Consider the following 21,239-nt stretch of genomic DNA (forward strand, 5'->3'; position numbering starts at 1 on the left):
AAGGGTGAGCGTAGATAGTGTTTGGGGCTGGGACTGTCTGAAATCCTTCCCTTACTGTATCTCCTGAACCTCCCTTCCCTTCCCCAGAGGGATGCCCTGGTAAGGAGGGAGAGTTGATAAGAAATCTTTGTGATTAGGACTCAGCAGAGCATCATCGAGAGAGAGGAGGCCATAGTGACCCTGTACAGGCACTTGTGGGTCTAAAACCCAAAGAGGGAGAAGGGCTGATTGTTCTGCTGGCAATTGGGGATAGGATTTAGGCTCGCTTGTCAGACTCCTAATTCCCTACTAGAGCAGCAGTGTAATGTAGAGATGGTGTGCAGGATTAAAGAAAAACACATGCTGTGGCCACCCTAATGCAATGGCCAGAGATGAGTTAGGGGCCCGAATGTTGCCATCGAGGAATAGGATGAGAGTCAGCAAGGTGGGGCGTAGCCTCCGGACTAGACTGGCAGTGTTAGTCCAGGGAGAAATGCAGGGCCAGTCCCATAGAAATCCATGGCACTGAGAGAATGGGGAAGAACGTTGGATGTCCGTGCTATAACGGAGAGGTTCCTCCTAAATAGGTTGAGCGGCTGTGAATGTCTGACCATTGGAGCTGTTCACCTGCACCATCGTCTCCCTGGGGACGTGCTGGGAACCTGATTGCTGTGGGCATTGCCATTCCATTGCACAAAGCCCAGGGAGCCGATTGCAGGTGACTCGTCTGCCCTGGACACACACATTCCCCCCACCCCCCATTGCTGGATTAGATGGGGCCTAACTAGTCTCTGGCTTCTCTGCTGAAAGGAGCTGGTGAGATCTGGTGGGGCACTGGGCCCCTGCTGAACAGTGAAGGGTAGGTGGTACGAGTTGTTACCACTTCATTGTCTTCCAGGTCTGGTGTGATCCTCCATGGCCCCACAGCCCCTGTGCAGGGATGCTGCAGGCTGGTCTGGGGGTGAACCCTCCATCTTGATTACCCCCTGTGAGCCACAGGGCTTTCCTGCCTGGGGCTTAGGGGTGCCCTCATCATCCCACTCTGAACCCTTGGGGACCCCTCCCATCTGTCCCTGCTTTGCCCTCCGACCCTTAGAGGTTGTATTGCTGCCACTGCCTTTCCAGCCAAAAGGATCATGGAGCAACTGCTCCTTAGCAACCCCCAGCTCCATCGGGATGTGGGTTTGATTGCCAGGCCTGGCTCTCCAGGCGTGGGGGTGACATGCCTCACCCCAGCCAGGCAGCATCACTTGGTTCCCAGGGGCGGTCAGACCCAGACCCCCGAGCTGGAGGTGGTCTCTAGGGAGCAAAGGGGGAATCCTAGTGGCTATGGGAGCTCTGCTGTCCGAGATGGTGTACAGTGAAACCCAGGGCCCTGCTGGCCAAGGGGGGGGGGGCACTCTGCTGCCTCATGGGCCCTTTTCAGTAGAGAGGCTGGCAGTGCCGCTTTCATAAGAGACCAACACAACCGAGCCATCGCCCTTCCCAGGCCAGGCAGGGCAGCCGCCTCCTGCTGTCAGCTGGCACCCAGGGGGCAGGTCCCCACATTGTCACCTGATGCCCACTGAGGGCAGAGAGGCCCAACACTTGTGAACTAAGCTGGAGGAGAGGCCTGTGGAGATGGGGCAGTGGCGCGGGACTGGTGGGTGGAGTGGGAGAGGATAAACCGTGGACAGATGGGTTAGATAAACCCGCTGCCTCTGTCCCTGCCCCATAGACTCAGTCCCGGGCCTGTAGTGGCGTCCACGAACACTGGCTCCTGTGCTTGGCCTCTGGATAAAGCTCTCGTGTCATCTCAGATCCAGCTCTGGCACTGTCTGTTCTGCATGGTTGGGAGGCCGGGCTTGGTAGGGGGTGGTGGGTGCATGACCTGCAGGCGTTTTCCGGCCCTGTCATGCTGCATGGCACCTGCTGTTCTGGGGAGAGGGTAATGGAGCCCGGCGGTGATTGCCACCTTGTGACCCTTTCTCTGTTTTCCTCCTTGCAGGATGGCGGAGCCTCGCTTTAACAACCCCTACTTCTGGCCGCCCCCTCCCACCATGCCCAGCCAGGTAAGACCCCCTCCCTACCCTGCAGCAAGAGAAGCAAGGAGGGGCAGCTTTTTGCAGGCGTGGGTGAGATCCGGCTGCAGAGCAGCGAGATCCCAGGTAGTGGCTGTTGGGGGCAGTGGCAGGGCCAGTGGAGACCTCGGGAAGAGCACTGGGGCGGGACCATGGCTTGACTCAGGGGCAGGAGGGACCGACCCCGGGCAGAGATTAAGGGTGCTAAAGGCCTGCAGCAAGTGGCGATCCGGATGCTTAGGTCACGTATCAGGAGCCACGGGGCTGTTGGGCTGGGAACGTGATGCCAGGGAAGGAGCCCCTTGCAAGGTCCAGGGCTGGATGAGTGGGGATGATCCAGCCCTGAGCTCCCCAGGGGAGTGGGGGGATGCGAATGCACTAGATGAGCTACTGCAGCATCTATGGTAGATACCCCAGCTGTGGCTGGCAGAGGGGGAAAGGGGTGGCCTTGGCAGGCATCCCAGCCCAGAACAGTGTGCCAGCTAGCTCGGCGGGTGGCTGGGTGGTGGAAGCCCAATGCCACGTGCTGGGATGGGATCTTGCCAGTGGTTGGGGCCCTGCTGCATGCTGGGAAGCATGCAGTTTCCCACAGGACTTGGGGAGGGAAGTCTGTATCGGGGAGGGGGGGGATGCCTCTCTGCCCCCCAAGCAGTTCTACAGGTGGGGCTGCAGGTGGGAGCACCCCTTTCCCTGCCACAAGGACTGGCAGGGGCGGGGCACGCCCCAGAACAGCGGCCAGCAGCATAGTTGTGGGGTGGGAGCCAGCATCCCCTCCCCTGTGCTGACAGCTTCCCGGTGTGGCCGGTACCTGCCGTGCTGCCATGCCTCTGGCAGTGACGTGTGCGTCTTGCTTTCCTCGTCCCAGCTGGACAACTTGGTTCTGATCAATAAAATCAAGGAGCAGCTGATGGCAGAGAAGATCCGGCCCCCTCACCTGCCCCCCACCTCGGTGTCCTCCCAGCAGCCCCTGCTGGTGCCCCCCTCGCCTGCAGAGAGCAGCCAGTCCATCATGTCCCTCCCCAAACTGCAGCAGGTCCCAGGGCTGCACCCACAGGCCGTTCCCCAGCCTGACGTGGCCCTGCATGCCCGGCCGGCCACCAGCACGGTCACAGGTAACCAGAGCCCAGCAGCACCGAGCGGGCCTGGCCGCGATCTGGGGTGTGGTGTTGGGGGGACTGGATGGGGAGGGGTTCAGATTGGGGTATGGAGGGGTGCGGGTGTGCATCTCTGCACCAGCAGGAGGGGACAGGACCCAGGCTGGGGGGAGGGCCCAGGACTCCAGAAGTGGCGGGGCCCCCGTTGTGCTTTGGGGAACCTGGATTATCCTGCAGGTTCCCTAGGCAAAGGCTGGCACAGGCCCCCGTGGCCATGCATTCTCCCTTTGCAGGACAGCCTCTCTCACCCTCTGCCCCATCTGCCGATGGGGTATGGAGGTGGACCCCCTCAGCATTGTGTCATAGTTGCAGGGGTCCCTTCCTCTGCCTCTATTCTCAGGAGCTGGGAGCTTTGGGGGGCCAATGGGTTACCCCCCAGTGGATCCCCTAAGTGGGACCAGCTGTATCAGGGAAGCCACACATGTCTGGGGAGATGGGGACTGAGTATCCCAAAGCCGGCTGCCCCCTGGGGGAGAAGGGTGAGTTCCATCCCTGTGGGGCTGCGTGCCACTGACACCACCCCATCCTTTGCCTTTCAGGTCTGGGGCTGGCCTCCCGTGCCCCCGTGGTCAGCACCTCGGAGACCAGCACTGGCACCAGCACCCCCGCCACCCCCCCCGCCACCAGCCAGAGCAGACTCATTGCCTCCTCGCCCACCCTCATCTCAGGGATCACCAGCCCCCCTCTCCTGGACTCCATCAAGACAATCCAGGGCCACAGCCTGCTGGGAGCACCCAAGTCAGAGCGAGGGCGGAAGAAGATCAAGGCGGAGAACCCGTCGGGGCCCCCCGTCCTCGTGGTGCCCTACCCCATCCTGGCCTCGGGCGAGACCGCCAAAGAGGGCAAAACCTACAGGTTGGAACATGTGCAGCAGAGTGTCCTTTCTTCCGACCCCAGAGCCCTGGGCGGGCAAGCCACCCACACCAGGCGGGCGCTCCAAGCCAGGAAGCCTAGCTGTGATGGCTGCTCCCTTCCCTCTGCCCCTGCCGAAGGAAGGGACCCAGGACAGGAGCAGCCCCTTTCTGTTCTGGTGCCACTCTGCGGCTTTCATCTGCTGAGGTGTGGCCCCACCCTCATGCAGCATTCCCTCTGCCAGTGTGGGGCATGGATTTGAGCACAGGACTGGGAGCCAGGACTCCTGCATTTTAGTCCCAGTGCTGGGAGGGAGTGGAGGCCAATGGCTAGACCAGAGACGTGGAAATCCGGGTGATAGGGTTCCTTCTGTTCCTGGTTCTGACACTGATTCCCTGGGTGGCCCTGGGCAAGTTGCTTCCTCGCTCTGTGCCTCAGTTTCCCCATCTGCTCTGGGGCTCACAGTTGCCTGTCCCTTGGCTAATGGCCCAGTGCTGGGGATCTTGGGTGAGCGGAAGCCATCTCCCCCCTCCAGCCATGCTCAGCTCCCGCATTGCTAGCTCCTGCAGACGTGTCCCCGCCATGGGGGCTGCCCTGCCCTCTCACACTGGCTTCCCATGGACTTTCCCCTTGCTCCCCCCCAGCCTGCAGACCAGCGTGTGTCCATCTCCCAGCAGGGCGGAGGGAGGGGAATGGGACAAGTCCTGGGCAGGTAGCCAGAACTGTGGGATGGATCTGGCACGTGGTGGCCAGGCAGGAGTTACTCCCGGGGGAACTGGGGCTGCTGCGGCCCATGTCCTGCACTGTTCTCAGACCCTGCGGCGCTGCAGGGCACGCCGTCCTGGAGCTGGCAGCATCCTGCATGTGTGCGGGGCTGTCTGCGGGGTGCAGGGCCAGGCGGGGTGAGCTGGGGATGTGCTGCTCGTCTTGCCATTGCCTGAGGCCCCCCCGGGACCTCCTCTTGTTGTCCCTTCCCAGGTGTAAAGTCTGCCCCTTGACCTTCTTCACCAAGTCGGAAATGCAGATCCATTCCAAGTCGCACACAGAGGCGAAACCCCACAAGTGCCCGCACTGCTCCAAATCCTTCGCCAACGCCTCCTACCTGGCCCAGCACCTGCGCATCCACCTGGGTGTGAAGCCATATCACTGCTCCTACTGTGAGAAATCCTTCCGTCAGCTGTCCCACCTCCAGCAGCACACCAGGTGAGGGGGGGGCGTTGCTGGGTGGGACTGCCCCAGGGAGCGTTGCAACAGCCAGTGCCCAGTTGGCTCTGAGCAGGGACCACCTGCACGCCCCATGGCATCCCAGAACAAACAGGCCACAGACGGCTGGCTTTGGCCGACAGCCTTTGTCCCAGTGTGGCTGGAAGCCGTAGCTGCACCAGTTTGTCTGGTCCTCCCAATGGTCCTGCAGTGCAGGGCTTTATATGGGGAAATTACCCCTCATCTCCTGCACCCACCAAAAGTGCCAGGCACTATGGGATAGCTACCTCCGGAGTCCCAGAATGCACTGGGATAAGCTCAGTGTGGGCATGCCAACACTGTCCTGTCAGGACCAGGGTTACTGGGGGTGAATCTGGCAGCACCTGCTTTGTCCGCATCATCGAGGTGTGTCCAGCCCTGAGCACCCCGAGAGCCATGTAGAAATTCCGTCGCACACGTGAGACCCAGCTCCTGTGGACATGCCAGTTGTGGTAGATCTGTGCCCTTGCACCAGTGTTTGCACAAAGTGAACATGGGGCAGGTTCCCCAGGTCTGCATGGGAAGGTTCATGTGCCCAGATGCTGGATTTGGCCTGTGAACAGGTGCGTGGCCTTCCTCACATAGCATGGTAGAATCTAGCCCAGGTTTTCCCATTGGGCCTGCCTGTGAGAGCGTTCCCCCGGCTACCTCAGGACCTCTAGAGAGACGCAGGTTATGACTCCTAATACCAGCCACTGCTTCCTCTCCCTATGCCCTGTATTGCCCCCTAGCATAAAAAAACCACAAGCAGGCGGCCTTCAGAAAGCACCTGCTGGCCCCTCTGCTCTGGGAGGCTGTCTGGAATGAAGCCAGAGGGACAACTGCCTGCCTCCATGAGCCCTTGGGACAGGCCAGCCATCCTCCTCCTGTGCTCCATGGGCTGGCCCTACAAATCTCCCCTTGCTCAGAACACACTGCCAGGTGCTGCCTGCATGCCCCGTGGGATCATTCTGGTTGTCCTGGGTTTTTGTGCTCTAGAGGTGGCAGCCTAAGCGAGTCAGACTCCACAGGATGGCTGAGAAGGAAATAACTAAACAACCAGGTGGTGCCAGCACTGTTGCAGCTTGGTGGCCCTTCACTGCAACGTTAACGCGAGTGACCAGAGCTGCAGAGACTCCTCTCGAGTGAGCCCAGCTCTGGGTAACACAGTCCCACTGTGACATGCCTCTCCTGCTGCCAGGTCCGTGCTGGCGCTGCACGCACTCGTGTGAGGTGCTAGGACTCGTGGGGGCACAGCCCAGGGCTCTCAGCGCTGCAGGAGGCTGGGTGCTCTGTGAATACTTTCCCAGGGATTGGGGGAGAACTCCTCTGTCCTTCCAGGCACAGCAGGGCATAGTGGCAAGGAACTGGCAGCACTTGAGTGGAGCTAGCCTGCATCCTCACAGCAGAGCGGTCGTGTTAGCAGGTGACAAGTGGTGTTCACTTGAGTTTGAACCCGGTCCCCTCTCAGGGCAGACAACTTGAGCTAAGAGCACCACTGGACTGGAGTGAAGGAGTTTTGTGTGTGAACATGACTCCGGTTTGGGGCGACGCTTGGATTGTAACTCCAGCCAGGGCAAGTGGAGGCTTGTCTCAAGCTGGCTTTGTCTAGACAGCATGCTGGGAACCGTGTTCCTCATTGCCCCAGGGCTGGGGTGGTCCCTCTCCGTTCCATCACGCCTGCTTTTGCCTGCATGGCCCCTGCGGGGCTGGAATCCAGCATGCTGGCGCAGGCAGCCCTTTGCAACACACCAAGTCAGATAGAGCCACATTGCCCCACCCTTGCTCACTGAGTGGTACGGGAGAGGAGAGGGGCAATCCAGGTACCCTGTGGTTGCTGGGGTCAGAGGGGGCTGCTGCATCCCCATGATAGCAAGTGGTGCGTGACTCTGGTCCCACTCTGGAGCGGTGGGGGGCTGTGGCATGACCCCAAGGTTGACCTGCCTGTTGCTGTATTGCAGAATTCACACCGGCGACAGACCCTATAAGTGCCCACATCCTGGCTGTGAAAAGGCTTTCACGCAGCTCTCCAACCTCCAGGTCAGTGCCCCGGCCTGGCGCCCCAGCCCAGCGTGGGTCAGCCCACGGGATGCTGAGCCCTTGGGGAGGGGAGAAGCGAGTGGCCACGGGCTGGGGATGGGGTGGGTGGGGGAGGGCAGAAATAAGAGGCTGATGGGGGGAGGAGAAGAGGAGCCTGAGCTAGATCATGAGCTGGACAGTTGAGGGACAGGGGAGACATCTCCTCCGCCCCGATCGATATCATCCTAGGGAGGAGTGTCAGTGTCTGGGGCCCTAGGACTTGGGAATGTGGCGCCAATGCCCTGTGGACCGAGAGTTGCTGGTCCGTGGCCCACTGGGGTGGGGGCGGGTCCCTAGAGTTGCCAAGGATTGTGCCACGTAATGCTGCCCATCCTTTGCCCCCCGCAGTCACACCAGCGACAGCACAACAAGGACAAACCCTACAAGTGTCCGAACTGCTACCGGGCGTATTCGGACTCAGCATCGCTGCAGATCCACCTCTCTGCACACGCCATCAAACACGCCAAGGCCTACTGCTGCAGCATGTGTGGGAGGGCCTATACCTCGGTGAGTGTTGTTGGCAGTGCAGGGAGTCTGGCGCCGGCCAAGGTGCCCGCCATGGGGCCAGAGGGGCCACAGGATAGGGTCTGTTCCAGAGACGGCTCACGTTCCCAGCCGTGTCGGTGCTGGCCGCGTGGGATGAGAAAGGAAGCGTCTCTGCCCATGGCTGGGTGCTCATTGGGGGTGGAGCTTCTTAGCGCAGCAGAGTCATCCCTGTACTGGCAAGGGAGGCTCTTAAGGTGCTGTAGAGATCAGGCTCCAGCCAATCACAAACCAGCTGGTAAGAGAAAGTTGCTTTCTGTTGGCTAGAGCCTGAAATTGGGGCTTCTTCCCGCCACATGGAGGCAGATCCCTAGGGAGAGTCAATCAGCTTGTCACAGTCCTATAGTGCTCCCAGGCGTGTGAATGAGGATGGATTCCAGGCGGGAGGGAGGGAGGGCTGGCTTGGGGGTTGGGGTGTCTCCCTTCTGGGCACGGGGTCCCTAGGACGGGTCAGGGTTCCATCCCCATTGGAGGCAGGCAGTGGGCCCCTCCCGGCCCAGCTGCAGCGCTCACCCTGCTGCCCGGCTGTCTCTCCCCTCAGGAGACGTATTTGATGAAGCACATGTCCAAACACACCGTGGTGGAGCACCTAGTGAGCCAGCACTCACCTCAAAGGACGGAGTCACCTGGCATCCCAGTGCGGATCTCGCTCATCTAAACTGGGGCTCCCTCCCCCCACCCCTCGCCTGCGCAGCTCTCCTCCCCCCAATTCCAGATCGTCAGGGGCCAGGGGGTGGCTTGGAGACGATTGCACGACCCCTCCCCCCCAGCCCAGCACCACCGCGGGCGCCTACACCTGCCGAGCCACGGGAAGCGACTGCAAAGAAACTCATTTTTGGGAGAAATTAATGAATGAAGTCATGTTTTGGAAACCCCCTCGGCCCTGGCCCTGCCCCCACCACCCTGCGGGGAGAGCCAGCAACTTGCCCACAGTTTTGGTGACATCCAAAGACTATATCAGAGCACTTTGAATCTCTGTGTTTGGTTTCTTCATTTTCTTTCTTTTGTTTCGTTCTTTCTGCCTCCCCCCGACTCCTCCGTACTTATTTCTTCTCTCCTTTTGGAGACAAGTAGATATATATATATTGGCCAAGAAGTTGGTGCTGCTAAAACCGAAAATCAGAACCGGACCGAGAAATGCTGGATGGCGTGGGGCGCAGGATCCAGGGCCCGGCGCTTGGGCTCCTCCACTCTCAGGATGAGCCTCTGGGGCGTGCCCCCAGCCTGGCACTTGGTATCTGCTGCCCCTCCTGGACTCCATGGGGAGCCACCGTGAGGCTAGTTGAGAGGGGAATGGGTTAACCTGCTGGCTGGAGAGTGAGATCTGCTGGCTGTGGGGATGGGGTGCTTGAGCAGCGGCCAGGAGTGTCAGGCCAAGCTTGCTCGCTACTCAGCGGCGCTGCAAGAGGGAGACCTTTGTTCCGTGGACGTCCCTGTTCACCGACCGGGCTCAGCCCTCTGCCGCTTTGTCTAACCTCCTTGGGATGTTTTGGTTGTTTGCTTTTGTTTGTTTAACTCATTCTGGTTCGAGCTGCACAGGGCTTGTTTGTCCTGCAGCCAGCACCTCGGTCCATGCACATTTCACCCTCGCCCTCCCCCAGCAGTGCAAAGAATCCCTGCCAGGGCTCACCCTGCGCGGCCGTAGATGAGTGGGGGGCTGCTGGCGGACTGGCTCAGCCTATGACAGGGACACAGCCAGGGCGGCTGAGTTCATCTAGGCCGGGGGGTAGGGGGGAGTGAGGTACTCAGATGTCTGTGTGTTGAATCCAGAGGTGCAGCCCATGAAGACTACAGGTCCCAGCATGCAGTGCTCCCATTGAAGCTGAGCAGTATCTTGTCAGGTCGAGAAGGCATTGCCTGCTGGGAACTGTAGTCTGTAGGCTCCACCTCCTTATTCAAGACTGGGGCAGCGTGTTGCCAGTGGGCAGATTGATCAGGCCAGGTGTGGCCAGCTCTGGTATGGGCCCAGCTGTGGGGCTCCCCTCTCTGGACCCCGCCACTCTGCTAGGCTGTCCGGGAGTGGAGGGGCACTCTTGGGCGTGGGGCTGAGTATCCAGCAGGGGTTTCACAGCAGGAATTTGAGAGCCTCAGCTGCCCACAATCCACCCTTCCCTGAGTCCACCTGGTGCTAACGAGGGACCGTGGGAGTGTGTGAGAGATGGGGTGCTCGCCGCATGTTCTGCTCTCTGACGTGTATTGTTTTTCAGTCTCTTTTCCCCACTACAGGCATATAATGCTGCTGCTCTGGAAGCCCTGGCACCACACAGCCCTCGCTACCAGGGCTTCCAGAGCAGCAGCAGCATGGGACAAGGGGGCAGCCTGGGGTCTCCTCTCTTTCTGTTACCTCCTGGGACCTGCATTTGCTCATCAAGGTGCTGGGCCCTAGGCCGGAAGTTGCTGGCTGGGAGCGGGAAGTGTGTGCATGTGAGAGAGAGGAGTTCGCCTCCTGGGAAAGGTGCAGCCTTCTCCCTCCAGGCCCCCACCTACTAGATTTTTCTTCATCCCATGGTGCCAGGCAGTACAATGGGACTCCGAAGTGCACAGGGCCCCGCACCCCGACTCTCTCCCTCCCAATCAAGGGTTCCTACTTCTCTGCAAGTGGTGCCCTCTAGGATCCCAGCATGGCTCTTGGAAGCGCTTTCTGCACTGTCACAAGATTCACATAGAAAACCCCTCTGGCCCCAGTCCCTGCCTCTCGCTGGGTCCCAAGACCTGAGGCGAGGCTGCCCTGGCTGTGTGCCTGAAACGGCGCCTGCACTCCCTATGGCTTTGTCACTGTCGGTTGTATCTCCCTGCTGTGGCACCTGCTGGCTGGCGTGAGAATTTCCCTCTGTCTACTGGCACGTCTGTGCAGCATGGGCATGAACCCAGCTGCAGAGTATGTGTTGGCTGGCACAGTGACACTCGAGAGACAGCTAGGAGCATCCGGGGGTGGCTTGCAAGCAGAGCTGTAGCTAGCACAGTCGGGCTTTGCAGGGAAGACAGGACTTGTGGAGACAGGAGTGCGTGCAGAGAATGCTCTGCATTTCTCCTGTTCCCTGCTGCTGGCATCAGAGGAGAGCTGCAAGCTGTGACATTAATGCAGCTTGGCTCTGAAGCTCTCATCTGTTGGAGTCTGATTCTGCTTCCATGACAAGCTCTCCTGGAGATTACTGGGGCAGGATCAGGCCGTGAGGGTGCTGTCCCCCTAGCTCCTGGGATGCAGGTAACAAACCAGCTCCTTCCTAACGCACCCAAGGGGGAACAGGAAAGCTGGCATGTCCCGGAGTGTATCCAGTAGGGGGTGGGCTTGCTGTGTCCTGGCACCATGTGACTGGGCCAGACAGGTGAGGGGAGAAACACAGAGCAGTCAGTATTCTGGAGTGGAGTTCCTTCCCCACCTCTGCTTGCCCTCGGGGAAGTTGCACCCCCTGGAAGTCAGACCCCAGCGGTGCAGTCACATGGCAGGGCCCTTGGAGTGGGCTTAGGAGGGAGAAATCCAGCAATGGAAGACATGGAGTCCTGCCCTACCATGGGGTCACCAGATGATTCTCCCACCCAAGGTGCTGTGGATCTCTCTCTGCCTTGCCGAACCCAAAAGTCCAGTCACAGAGAAGCAAATGCAGCAAAAAGAATAATTAGAAAGATGTAAATGCCTGGGGGGGGGGGGCTGCATCAGCAAGAGTCAATGGCAGCAGCAGGCCTTGCAGAGAACAAATACACTACGGCAGTGTTGCCTGGAGAGGTCTCAGAGCTAACCCAGCTCAGCAGGGCCACTGTAGGGTCTAGGGTAGGAGCTAGGACCGATGGATGGAGAGCTCGCCATAGCTCCAGCCAGAAGTGCTGGTTGGCTGCTCACGCACTAGCCCAGCTTCTCCCAGCAGGAGGCACTGTGCATTGCTGGTGAGAGCATCCTTCCCAGCAGGAGGCGATACAGCCACGTAAAACTTTTGCAGCCAGAACAGAGATCTTCCCGACCATAATATATTTATAAAGCAGAGTGGATCCATCCCATCTCCCCATTACCTCCACCAGCAGCAATTCATAGATCCTTCCCGTTGGGTGAAACAAATTCAATCTGGTATTTAAAAAAACAGCAAACAAATAGGCTCGCCCTCTTTGCCAGCACCCCTGTTTGGAAAGCCATGCACACCCGTGTGTGTGTGTGTGTGTGTGTACATATACATGGGGTTATATGTATATATAACACCTATGTATAGAGAAGAAAGAATGCCCCACGCCCCCAACCCTCCAAGAAAGACAAGACAAAAACTCCTATATTATGTACTCTTTGGTTCTGTTTTGGATATTGACTGTGTTATTTTTATACACTTTTTAAGCCTTAACTATATCATTGTTTTACCAGGTTGTTTGTTTATTGCCTCTTCTGTTTATTAATTTGATTCTCTTTTTGCCCTGCCCCGTGCCCTGACCTTTGTTTCTGAATCGATGTTGTACGATATTCAATATTGTAACCTTTTTGTCAGCATGTTAATACTGTGTAAATATGCCTCTTATACATACTGTTAACACATCTTTTTTTTTTCTTTTTTTTTTTTTTCTATATGAAAATCCAGGCCACGTGTCTCTAGATCTAGTTATTACCTTATTAAAAAAAGAAAAAGGAGGGGGAAAAAAAGGATTCTCCTTCCCCCTTCTCTCTGTCTTGCATTGTGGTTAACAGAAAGACATGAGGAGGCTGTGGCTTCCGCATCGAAAGTTTGCATTATGTTTAAAAAAAAAAAAAAGTTAAAAAAAATTCAAAACAATTTTGCTCTTTGTATTTCTGTTGTGAAAAAAAATAAACTGTACATGCAAACTTCGGAAAGGCTGGCAGATGTGCAACTGGTTTGTTCTGAGATAGCCAGAGTGGTGATTAGTCGGAGACCCAAGCTGGGCCATGGTATGGGAGTGGAAATCAGAGAGTGCTGGCTGAATCACTTTGCCTCCAAACCAATTCCCCCATGTGTAAAATGGGGATGATGAAACTGAGCCACCATTGAGAGGAGCTTTGAGATGCATAGATGAGACTGTTTGGAGGGGGGAGACAAAAAAGTAGTTAAGGACATAGGGGTCAACAGTAACTGCATAAAATAGAATATGGCTTCACTAAAGGCAGATGGTGGCAGACCAACCTGCTCTGTCTCTCTTCTTTTTTTAGGAGACAACTGCTTTTCTAAGCAAAGGCAGTGCAATAGATCTAACGTTACTTCATTTCAGTAAGGCATTTGATACAGTTCCACATGGGAAATAACTAGGACAGTCAAGCGATTAAAAAAATTAATCATAGAAGATTAGGGTTGGAAGGGATCTCAGGAGGTCATCTAGTCCAGCCCCCTGCTCAAAGCAGGACCAACCCCGACTAAATCATCCCAGAGCCAGGGTTTTGTCAAGCTGCACCTTAAAAACCTCTAAGGATGGAGATTCCACCACCTCCCTAGGTAACCCATTCCAGTGCTTCACCACCCTCCTAGTGAAAAAGATTTTTCCTAATATCCAACCTAGACTTCCCCCACTGCAACTTGAGACCATTGCTCCTTGTTCTGTCATCTGCTACCATTGAGAACAGCCTAGCTCCCTCATCTTAGGAGTCCCCCTTCAGCTAGTTGAAGGCCATTATCAAATCCCCCTTCATTCTTCTCTTCTGCAGACTAAATAAGCCCTGTTCTCTTAGTCTCTCCTCATAAGTCATGTGCCCTAGCCCCCTAATCATTTTCATTGCCCTCCATTGGACTCTCTAATTTGTCCACATCCTTTCTGTAGTGGGAGGCCCAAAACTGGACACAATACTCCAGGTGTGGCTTCACCAGTGCCAAATAGAGGGGAATAATCACTTCCGTCGATCTACTGATGCAGCCCAATATGCCATTAGTCTTCTTGGCAATAAGGGCACACTGCTGACTCATATCCAGCTTCTTGTCCGCTGTAACCCCCAGGTCCACTTCAGTCGAACTGCTGCCTAGCCAGTTAGTCCCCAGTCTGTAGCAGTGCGTAGGATTCTTCCATCCTAAATGCACTTGTCCTTGTTGACCCTCATCAGATTTCTTTTGGCCCAATCCTCCAATTTGTCTAGGTCACTCTGTATCCTATCCCTACCCTTCAGCATATCTACCACTCCCTCCAGCTTAGTGTCATCCGCAAACTTGGTGAGGATGCAAGCCACCCCATCCTCCAGATCATTAATGAAGGTGTTGAACAAAACCAACCCCAGGACCAACCCCGGGTCACTCCATTTGATACCGGCTGCCAACTAAACATCAAGCCATTGATAACCATCCATTGAGCCTGATGATCTAGCCAGCTTTCTATCCACCTTATAGGCCATTCATCTAACCCATACTAATTTAACTTACTGGAAAGAATACTGTATCAAAAGCTTTACTAAAGTCAAGCTATATCATGTCTACCGCTTTCCCCACATCCACAGAGCCAGTCACATCTTCATAGAAAGCAATCAGGTTGGTCAGGCATGACTTGCCCTTAGTGAATACATGCTGACTGTTCTTGATCACCTTCCTCTCCTCCAAGTGCTTCAAAATGGATTCCTTGAGGATCTGCTCCCTGATTTTTCCGGGGACTGAGGTGAGGCTAACCGGTCTGTAGTTCCCTGGATCCTCTTTCCTCCCTTTCTTGAAGATGGGCACTATATTTGCCTTTTTCCAATCATCTGGGACCTCCCCCGATCGCCACAAGTTTTCAAAGACAATGGCCAATGGCTCTGCAATCACATCAACCAACTCCCTCAGCACCCTTGGATGCATTGCATCTGGCCCAATGGACTTTCGCATGTCCAGCTTTTCTAAATAGTCCTGAACCTGTTCTTTCAGGTCCGTTAATTGTAATTTTAATTGCACTGTTAAACAATAATAGAATACCATTTACTTAAATATTTTTGGATGTTTTCTATATTTTCAAATACAGGCTTGGGGCTCCACGTTTCAGCTCTCCTTGGGGTGTGGGACTCTGGGCTTCAGCCCCCCTAGGGGCACAGGGCTTCAGTCTCCCCTCTAACCCTCACCACCCACTGAGCTCTGGGCTCGGGCTTCAGCTCAGAGGTATGGAATTAATGCATTAAAAAAATTACCATGTTAATTTTGTTTTCAGTTAATCGGAGGTGTTAATTGTGATTCACTGACAGCACTAGAAATTACTAGTTAAATTGGTGAAGATGGGGATTAATATGAGAATCGAAAGGTGGGTAAGCCAGTAGTTAAAGGGAGTGGGTCATGCTGAAAGGTGCACTGTCAGGCTGGAGGGAGGTTACTGGTGGGGTTCCCCAGGGACTGTTCTTGGGACCAGTCTTACTTAACATTTCCTTTAATGACCTTGACACAAAAAGCAGGAGTGTGCTAATTAAATTTGTGAATTAAACAAAGGTGGGAGGTATTGCCAATACAGAGGAGGACTAGAATATCAGAGAGGAAGATCTGGATGGCCTTGAAAACTGGAATAAGGAATGGGATGAAATTTAATAGTGCAAAGTGCAAGGTTATGCACTTAAGGACTAATCAAACAATTTTTGCTATAAGGTCAAGATGTATCAGCTGAGGAGGAGAAAGACTTGGGTGTATTGGTCAATCACAGGATGACTATGAACACCAATATGTTGTGGCTGTGAAAAAGGCTAATGCACTCCTAAGATGTGTCAGGTGAGACATTTCCAGGAGAGATAGGAAAGCATTATTACCATTATACAAGGTTCTGGTGAGCCCTCATCTGGATACTGTGTACAACTCTGATCTCCCATGTTTAAGAAAGATGAATTTAAACTGGCACAGGTGCAGAGAAGGGCTATTAGGATGATCTGAGGAATGGGACACCTTCCTTATGAGAGGAGACTTGAGGCACTTGAACAAAGATTGAGGAGAGATATGACTGATCTTTATAAATACATCAGAGTGATAAACACCAGTCAGGGAGAGGAGTTATTTAAGTTAAGGGCCAATATTGACACAAGAGCAAATGAATATAAACTGGCCAGCAACAAGTTTAGGATTGAAATTAGATGAAGGTTTCTATCAGAGGAGTGAAGTTCTGGAACAGCCTTCCAAGAGGAGTAGTAGGACCAAAACATCTAACCTGTTTCAAGACTGAGTTTGATACATTTATGGAGGGGATGGTGTGATGAGGGTGCCTATAATGGCATATGGTCCATCCACAACTGCTATTAACAAATCTCTCCAAGGACCAGTGATGGGACACTAGATGGAGAGGACTCTGTGTTACTACAAAGAATTCTTTCCCTCGGGCCTAGCTGGTGACCCACATGTTCAGGGTCTAACTGATTGCCATATTACAGGTGAGGCTCTGTCGCCTGCAATGTGCAGAAAGTCAGACTAGATGACCTCAATGTTCCCTTCTGGCCTTAAAGCCAATGAGCCCCGCACTCTTGCTGCTGCCATCACAACATGGGGCCCATGCAGCAGAGAAGGTGCCATTTGCAGTGTGTTCGTGAACATCCCAAACAGAGCAGGAACCCACCTCGCACCCAGGAAATGCAGTTGTCCCTGACCCTCCACATGCACACATTCCTGCCCACCGCCAGGCTGCAGGTCCAGCGAGAACTGGCACTGCAGCCCTGCTTCTGAGATGCCTGGTGGCTGCTGGAGTTCCTGGCTGGTGCCTTGGCAGGGGGGATGGGGAAGCTTAATAACACTTTCCCACCCCACCCCACCCCCCAGAAGAGGATCTCCAAGTGCTCCACTAACAACCTCAGGAGGCAGGCGTGACCCAAGAACCTCTTCCTGCCAACTGGAAAGAGGTGCCGCGTGACTACGGGCATCTCATGAGCCTAGGACTTACATTCTAGCTCCCCACACACGGTCTCTAAGAAACCCCTGTGTCACGCTGACCATTGGTACCATTGTGAGACCGAAGTACTGAGCCTGTGTAAAGAGTTCTGGCTAACTGGTGAAAATATGGTCTGGCCCCCTGCAAAGGTGAAAGCCAAGTTTTCTGTCAGCCAAGAAGTCTTGGCTTCATCTGGCTGTATATACGTCAATCCAGTATTGTGCAGGGCCTAGTGGGCTCCTCTCACATGGCTAAACTGAATGTTAGTGAAAGGCAGTAAAAACTTCAGAGTGTAGGCACAGCACAGGCCTGCATCCATCTCCTTCTAACCAGGGCTTGCATTCTCACTGAGTATTTCGTGGAGGCCACCACACCCCGGCCCCCCCTCCCCCCCCATTCTTTGCAGGAGGTGCCGGGGCTGGGGGCTTCAGCCCTGCAGAAGACACGGGGACGCAGGGATTTATCTGTGGAATAGGAGGTCTGCAGGCCTTAGCCTCATGGGGCTAAAATTTTTACCAGACCTCCACGGCAGACTGCTCCAGCTGAATTTAAGCCCTGCTTTGACCCTAAACAAACCTGCTGAGAAGGCACCATTTTGCTAGGACTTGCCAGAATTCAGGGGAGGGAGAGGGCACAAATTGAATTCTGGCAGGTCTCATCAAAATTGTGCCTTCGTGGCATATTCTTGCGCTAGGGCTCCGGGAGGTAGAGCCCAGCTGTGGCCCAGGCCTCTGTGGCCAAGTCAAGCAGTGACGGGCCCATTACAACATTGGTGACAAGGTGTGACAGTCTGTACTCCTGTGTTTGCCCCTTTACAAGATTATATTACATTTTGTACAAATCATATCGCGTAAGCCATAAGGAATCATTTGAAAACTCCTGCTTTGCTGATCATTATTGTCCTGGTAAAATATGTTGGCAACATTTTGTAACGATATAAGAGTCCATGATATGGTATTACCATGACATGTTCCAGAGCGTAGTCACAAACACGTTCCCCAGAGATAAATGGCTGGCCAATGCATCAGCTAGGTGTCAGTGAGATCAAATGGATTGCATCTGATTAATTGGCCATTCTTTGGCAGGAGAGAGGGTGTGGGCAAAAAAATCTACCTTTTGACAAAGCAGCAGCTTAAGGTTCTGGCCACACAGACATTCTGTCTCCTGAACATCAGCTGGAGATGATTCTTGTGCAAGAGAAAGGGCTATAAGAGAAGAGAACAGACACCCCAAATCATATTTCCCTTGTGCTCTACCCACGGCATCATCAACTCTTGCAGAACAAAGGAAGAAGCATTGGCCTGGTTGGGGGAGCACAAGATCCTGACTGAAAGAGGTTCAGCTGGACGATGTGGTGTGTGACCTTTCTTTGTATTCCCTTAGCTTGTTACGTTAGGTGTTAGTTGCATTTTACCTTTTATTTCTTGTAACCAATTCTGACTTTTATGCCTCATTAATTGTAGTCACTTAAAGTCTATCTTCCTGTGGTTGATAAATTTGTTTTGTTGCTTTATCTAAAGCAGTCTGCTTAGATTGAAGTGTTTGGGAAACTCCATTTGGGATAACAAGATTTGTGCATATCATTTCTATTAATAAATGACAGGCTTTATATGAGATTGTATTGTCCAGGGGTGCTGGGCACTACAAGACACAAGAAAGTCTGGGACTGGGAGGTTGCTGGTGCTGCCCTGCAGTGTATTTCATGGGTGGCTGGCTATAGTTCTCATAGTATCATTGGGAGTGATTTACATGCTAGAGGCTGTGTGAGCGGACCAGGAGTGTTTTCTTTCACAGCAAAGCAGTGTAAAAGGCATCTTAGGTTGGAGAACTGAGGGGACACAGCTGTCCATCTGTCCAGACTGTACCCTGGGTAATGTCATACAAGGTTCTTCTTTCTTTCTTTTCTATCTCAGGTTGGACCTTTCTTTATCAGCTGAGGGCTTGTCTACATGGGGCTGTTATTCTGGAATAAGACAAGGTGTGAATTTATAGAGCTATACCTATTCCAGAATAGAGTGTCCACCTGGGGAATGTCTGCCAGTCAATCTCCCCCTATAGCCAAGCTCTGCATCCTCCCCAGCCCAGCTACAGGCAGTTTTCTCACCCAGCTCACAGGTCTTTGTTAGGCCCCACTCCAAATGCCCTGTCTGATTTAATAGATTATAGCATTTAAGGGGAAGCAACCATTAGATCATCCAGGCTCAGCTCCTGCACAGAAAGGGACAGAGAATTTCACCCAGTTCTCCCTGCATTGACCCAAAGCCTTTAATTAGACCAAAGCCGTTCAGCCCACCAGAGACGAGAGTGTTGTGACCCTGCAGAGCACACGAGAGACAGAGATGCTGCTAATGCCCAAGGCCCCTGCCATCTGGATGTGCCCAGATGGGCTCAGTGGACCTGCGTCTCATGCTGCAGAGGAAGGTAAATCCTCCGGCATGGTCCCTGCTGATCTGGCTTGGGGGAAGTTCCTTCCCGACCCCAGACCCGGTGATCAGTTTGATCTTGGGCACATGAGCAAGATTCACTGGCTAAGCATCTAGAAAGGATTCTCTGGACCATCCCAGAGCACTGGTCCACCCTGTCCAGTGCCCCATCTCCAGCTGTGGCCAAGCTCTGATGCTTCACAGGGAAGTGGAACCTCCCCATCCCTGGAACACATCTGGCCAACTGTGATTTTAAAGAGGCAGCTCCCATTTAGCTAACGATATCATTGATACTTCTGCCAATAACAATACAAATAAACAGGCAGACAGAACTGGAGATCTGCTAACTATAAACCCCTTACTGGAAGGCTCTTGGTGGTCATGTTCTCTTGCTTCTAAGTCTGTGCTGCCTGGGATGTTAGTGGAGGGAAGATGAAAGCATGCACCTCAAGGGGTTTGGGTAATTGTGGGGGGAGGGAAGGGGGTTGTCTCAGCCTGGTGCTGCCCATGCTGCCTTTGGTCTGGGGTAAAAATGGGGGTTTGGTCTGCAGGGCCATCCTTCACCATCCTTCACCAGCCCTAAACACCAGGCAAATTGGTAGAAACTATAGTAAGGAACAGACTTATCAGATACCTAGATGAACATGATTTGTTAAGGAAGAGTCAATATGGCTTTTATAAAGGGAAATCATATGTCACCAATCTACAAGAATTCTTTGAGGGGGGTGAACAAACATGTACAAGGGTGATCCAGTGGATAAAGTGTACTTGGATTTTCAGAAAGCCTTTGACAATGTCCCTCACCAAAGGCTCTTAAGCAAAGTAACCAGTCATGAGATAAGAGGGAAGGTCCTCTCCTGGATCAGTAACTGGTCAAAAGATAGGAAACAAAGGGTAGAAATAAATGGTCAGTTTTCAGAATGAAGATGGGTAAATAGTGGTATCCCCAGGGGGTCTGTACTTGGATCAGTGCTGTTCAATGTATTCATAAATGATCTGGAAAAAAAGGGGTAAACAGGGAGGTGGCAAAATTTGCAGATGATACAAAACTACTCAAGATATTTGTGATAGAGTCTCCAGACAGGGCTCTGGAACCACGTGGGATGCAGCCAGTCAGAACTCTAGTGTTTCGGAGTCTGCCCTCCCCTCCCCCTGGGTCTCCACACACCAGTGCAGCCACCTCCTGACTCTGGCCTTGCAGCGTTCAGCACCCCTGCTCTGCCTGGGCCCCCCCATCAGACCACCTGGCTGGGACTCTGGGGGCCAAAGGGCCATGCACCTCGCCTTGCCGTCCAAAGCGATTCACAGTCAGTGTGGAAGTTAGAAGGGTTTATTAGATCTCAGGATCACAGCGTAGAAGGACTTTGCTAGCAGCTTAATTAGGAGTTATAGCAGCAATCCCCGAGGAGTCCCAGAGCACCATCCTTGGGCTCTGCTCCCCAGCCAACTCCCCACGGGGCACTGGCTTTTCCTTCCAGGCAGCCCATTACACCCTCCCCAGAGATGTCCCCTTGCCTCTCCCCAGTCCTTTGTCTCCTTCCCATGCAAGGTGGCCATTCCCCCTGTTCTCTACCTGCCATGACCTGTTGCAATTGTTTGGGCCAGGGCAGAGGGTCCGGGCTAGGTTTGTGTATGTGTGGCTGGGAAAGGTGCATCTGCCCTCTAGTGGTCTCTGAATGATCACACACCCAGATCCCATCACCAAAATACGAGTAACATATGCAGAAACTGAGGCGCACACACAGCACTCAGAGAAAACCCCAAGAATATCTCCACTTCATCACAATAGTTAAGTCCAAAGCAGACTGCAGTGAGTTACAAAGGGATCTCACAAAACTGAGTGACTGGGCATCAAAATGGCACATGAAATTCAATGTTGATAAATGCAAAATAATGCACATTGGAAACATAATCCCAACTATACATACAAAATGGAGCTAAATTAGCTGCTACCACTCATTGGAGTCAGTGTGGCTAGTTCTGTGAAAACATCTGCTCAGCGTGCAGTAGCTGTCAAAAAAGCTAACAGAATATTAAGAACCATTAGGAAAAGGATAGATAAAAGACAGAAACTATCATATAAATACATGCTATGCCCACATCTTGAGTACTGTGTGCAGTTCTGGTTGCCTCATCTCAAAAAAGATCTATTAGAATTG

The 21,239-nt window shown here is 53.8% G+C and overlaps 1 protein-coding gene across 8 annotated transcripts in view; it reads left to right on the top strand.

The window, feature by feature from the left end:
• Nucleotides 1–12,695, top strand: part of ZNF362 (zinc finger protein 362) — a 45,521-nt gene extending 32,826 nt beyond the window's left edge. For all 8 annotated transcript variants that reach the window (XM_067567024.1, XM_067567023.1, XM_067567026.1 and 5 more), the window contains 7 exons: nucleotides 1,967–2,030; nucleotides 2,905–3,151; nucleotides 3,733–4,048; nucleotides 5,024–5,248; nucleotides 7,228–7,306; nucleotides 7,694–7,852; nucleotides 8,430–12,695. In XM_067567024.1, the coding sequence (XP_067423125.1) occupies nucleotides 1,968–2,030; nucleotides 2,905–3,151; nucleotides 3,733–4,048; nucleotides 5,024–5,248; nucleotides 7,228–7,306; nucleotides 7,694–7,852; nucleotides 8,430–8,546 (1,206 nt within the window). In that variant the 5' untranslated portion in view covers nucleotide 1,967 and the 3' untranslated portion in view covers nucleotides 8,547–12,695. The remainder of the gene's footprint in view (nucleotides 1–1,966; nucleotides 2,031–2,904; nucleotides 3,152–3,732; nucleotides 4,049–5,023; nucleotides 5,249–7,227; nucleotides 7,307–7,693; nucleotides 7,853–8,429) is intronic.
• Nucleotides 12,696–21,239: the final 8,544 nt, after the last annotated feature.

This window comes from Emydura macquarii, unplaced genomic scaffold (assembly GCF_026122565.2).
Source record: "Emydura macquarii macquarii isolate MOO-44397 ecotype Brisbane River unplaced genomic scaffold, CSIRO-AGI_Emac_v2 contig_2768, whole genome shotgun sequence".
Classification (NCBI taxonomy): domain Eukaryota; kingdom Metazoa; phylum Chordata; order Testudines; family Chelidae; genus Emydura; species Emydura macquarii.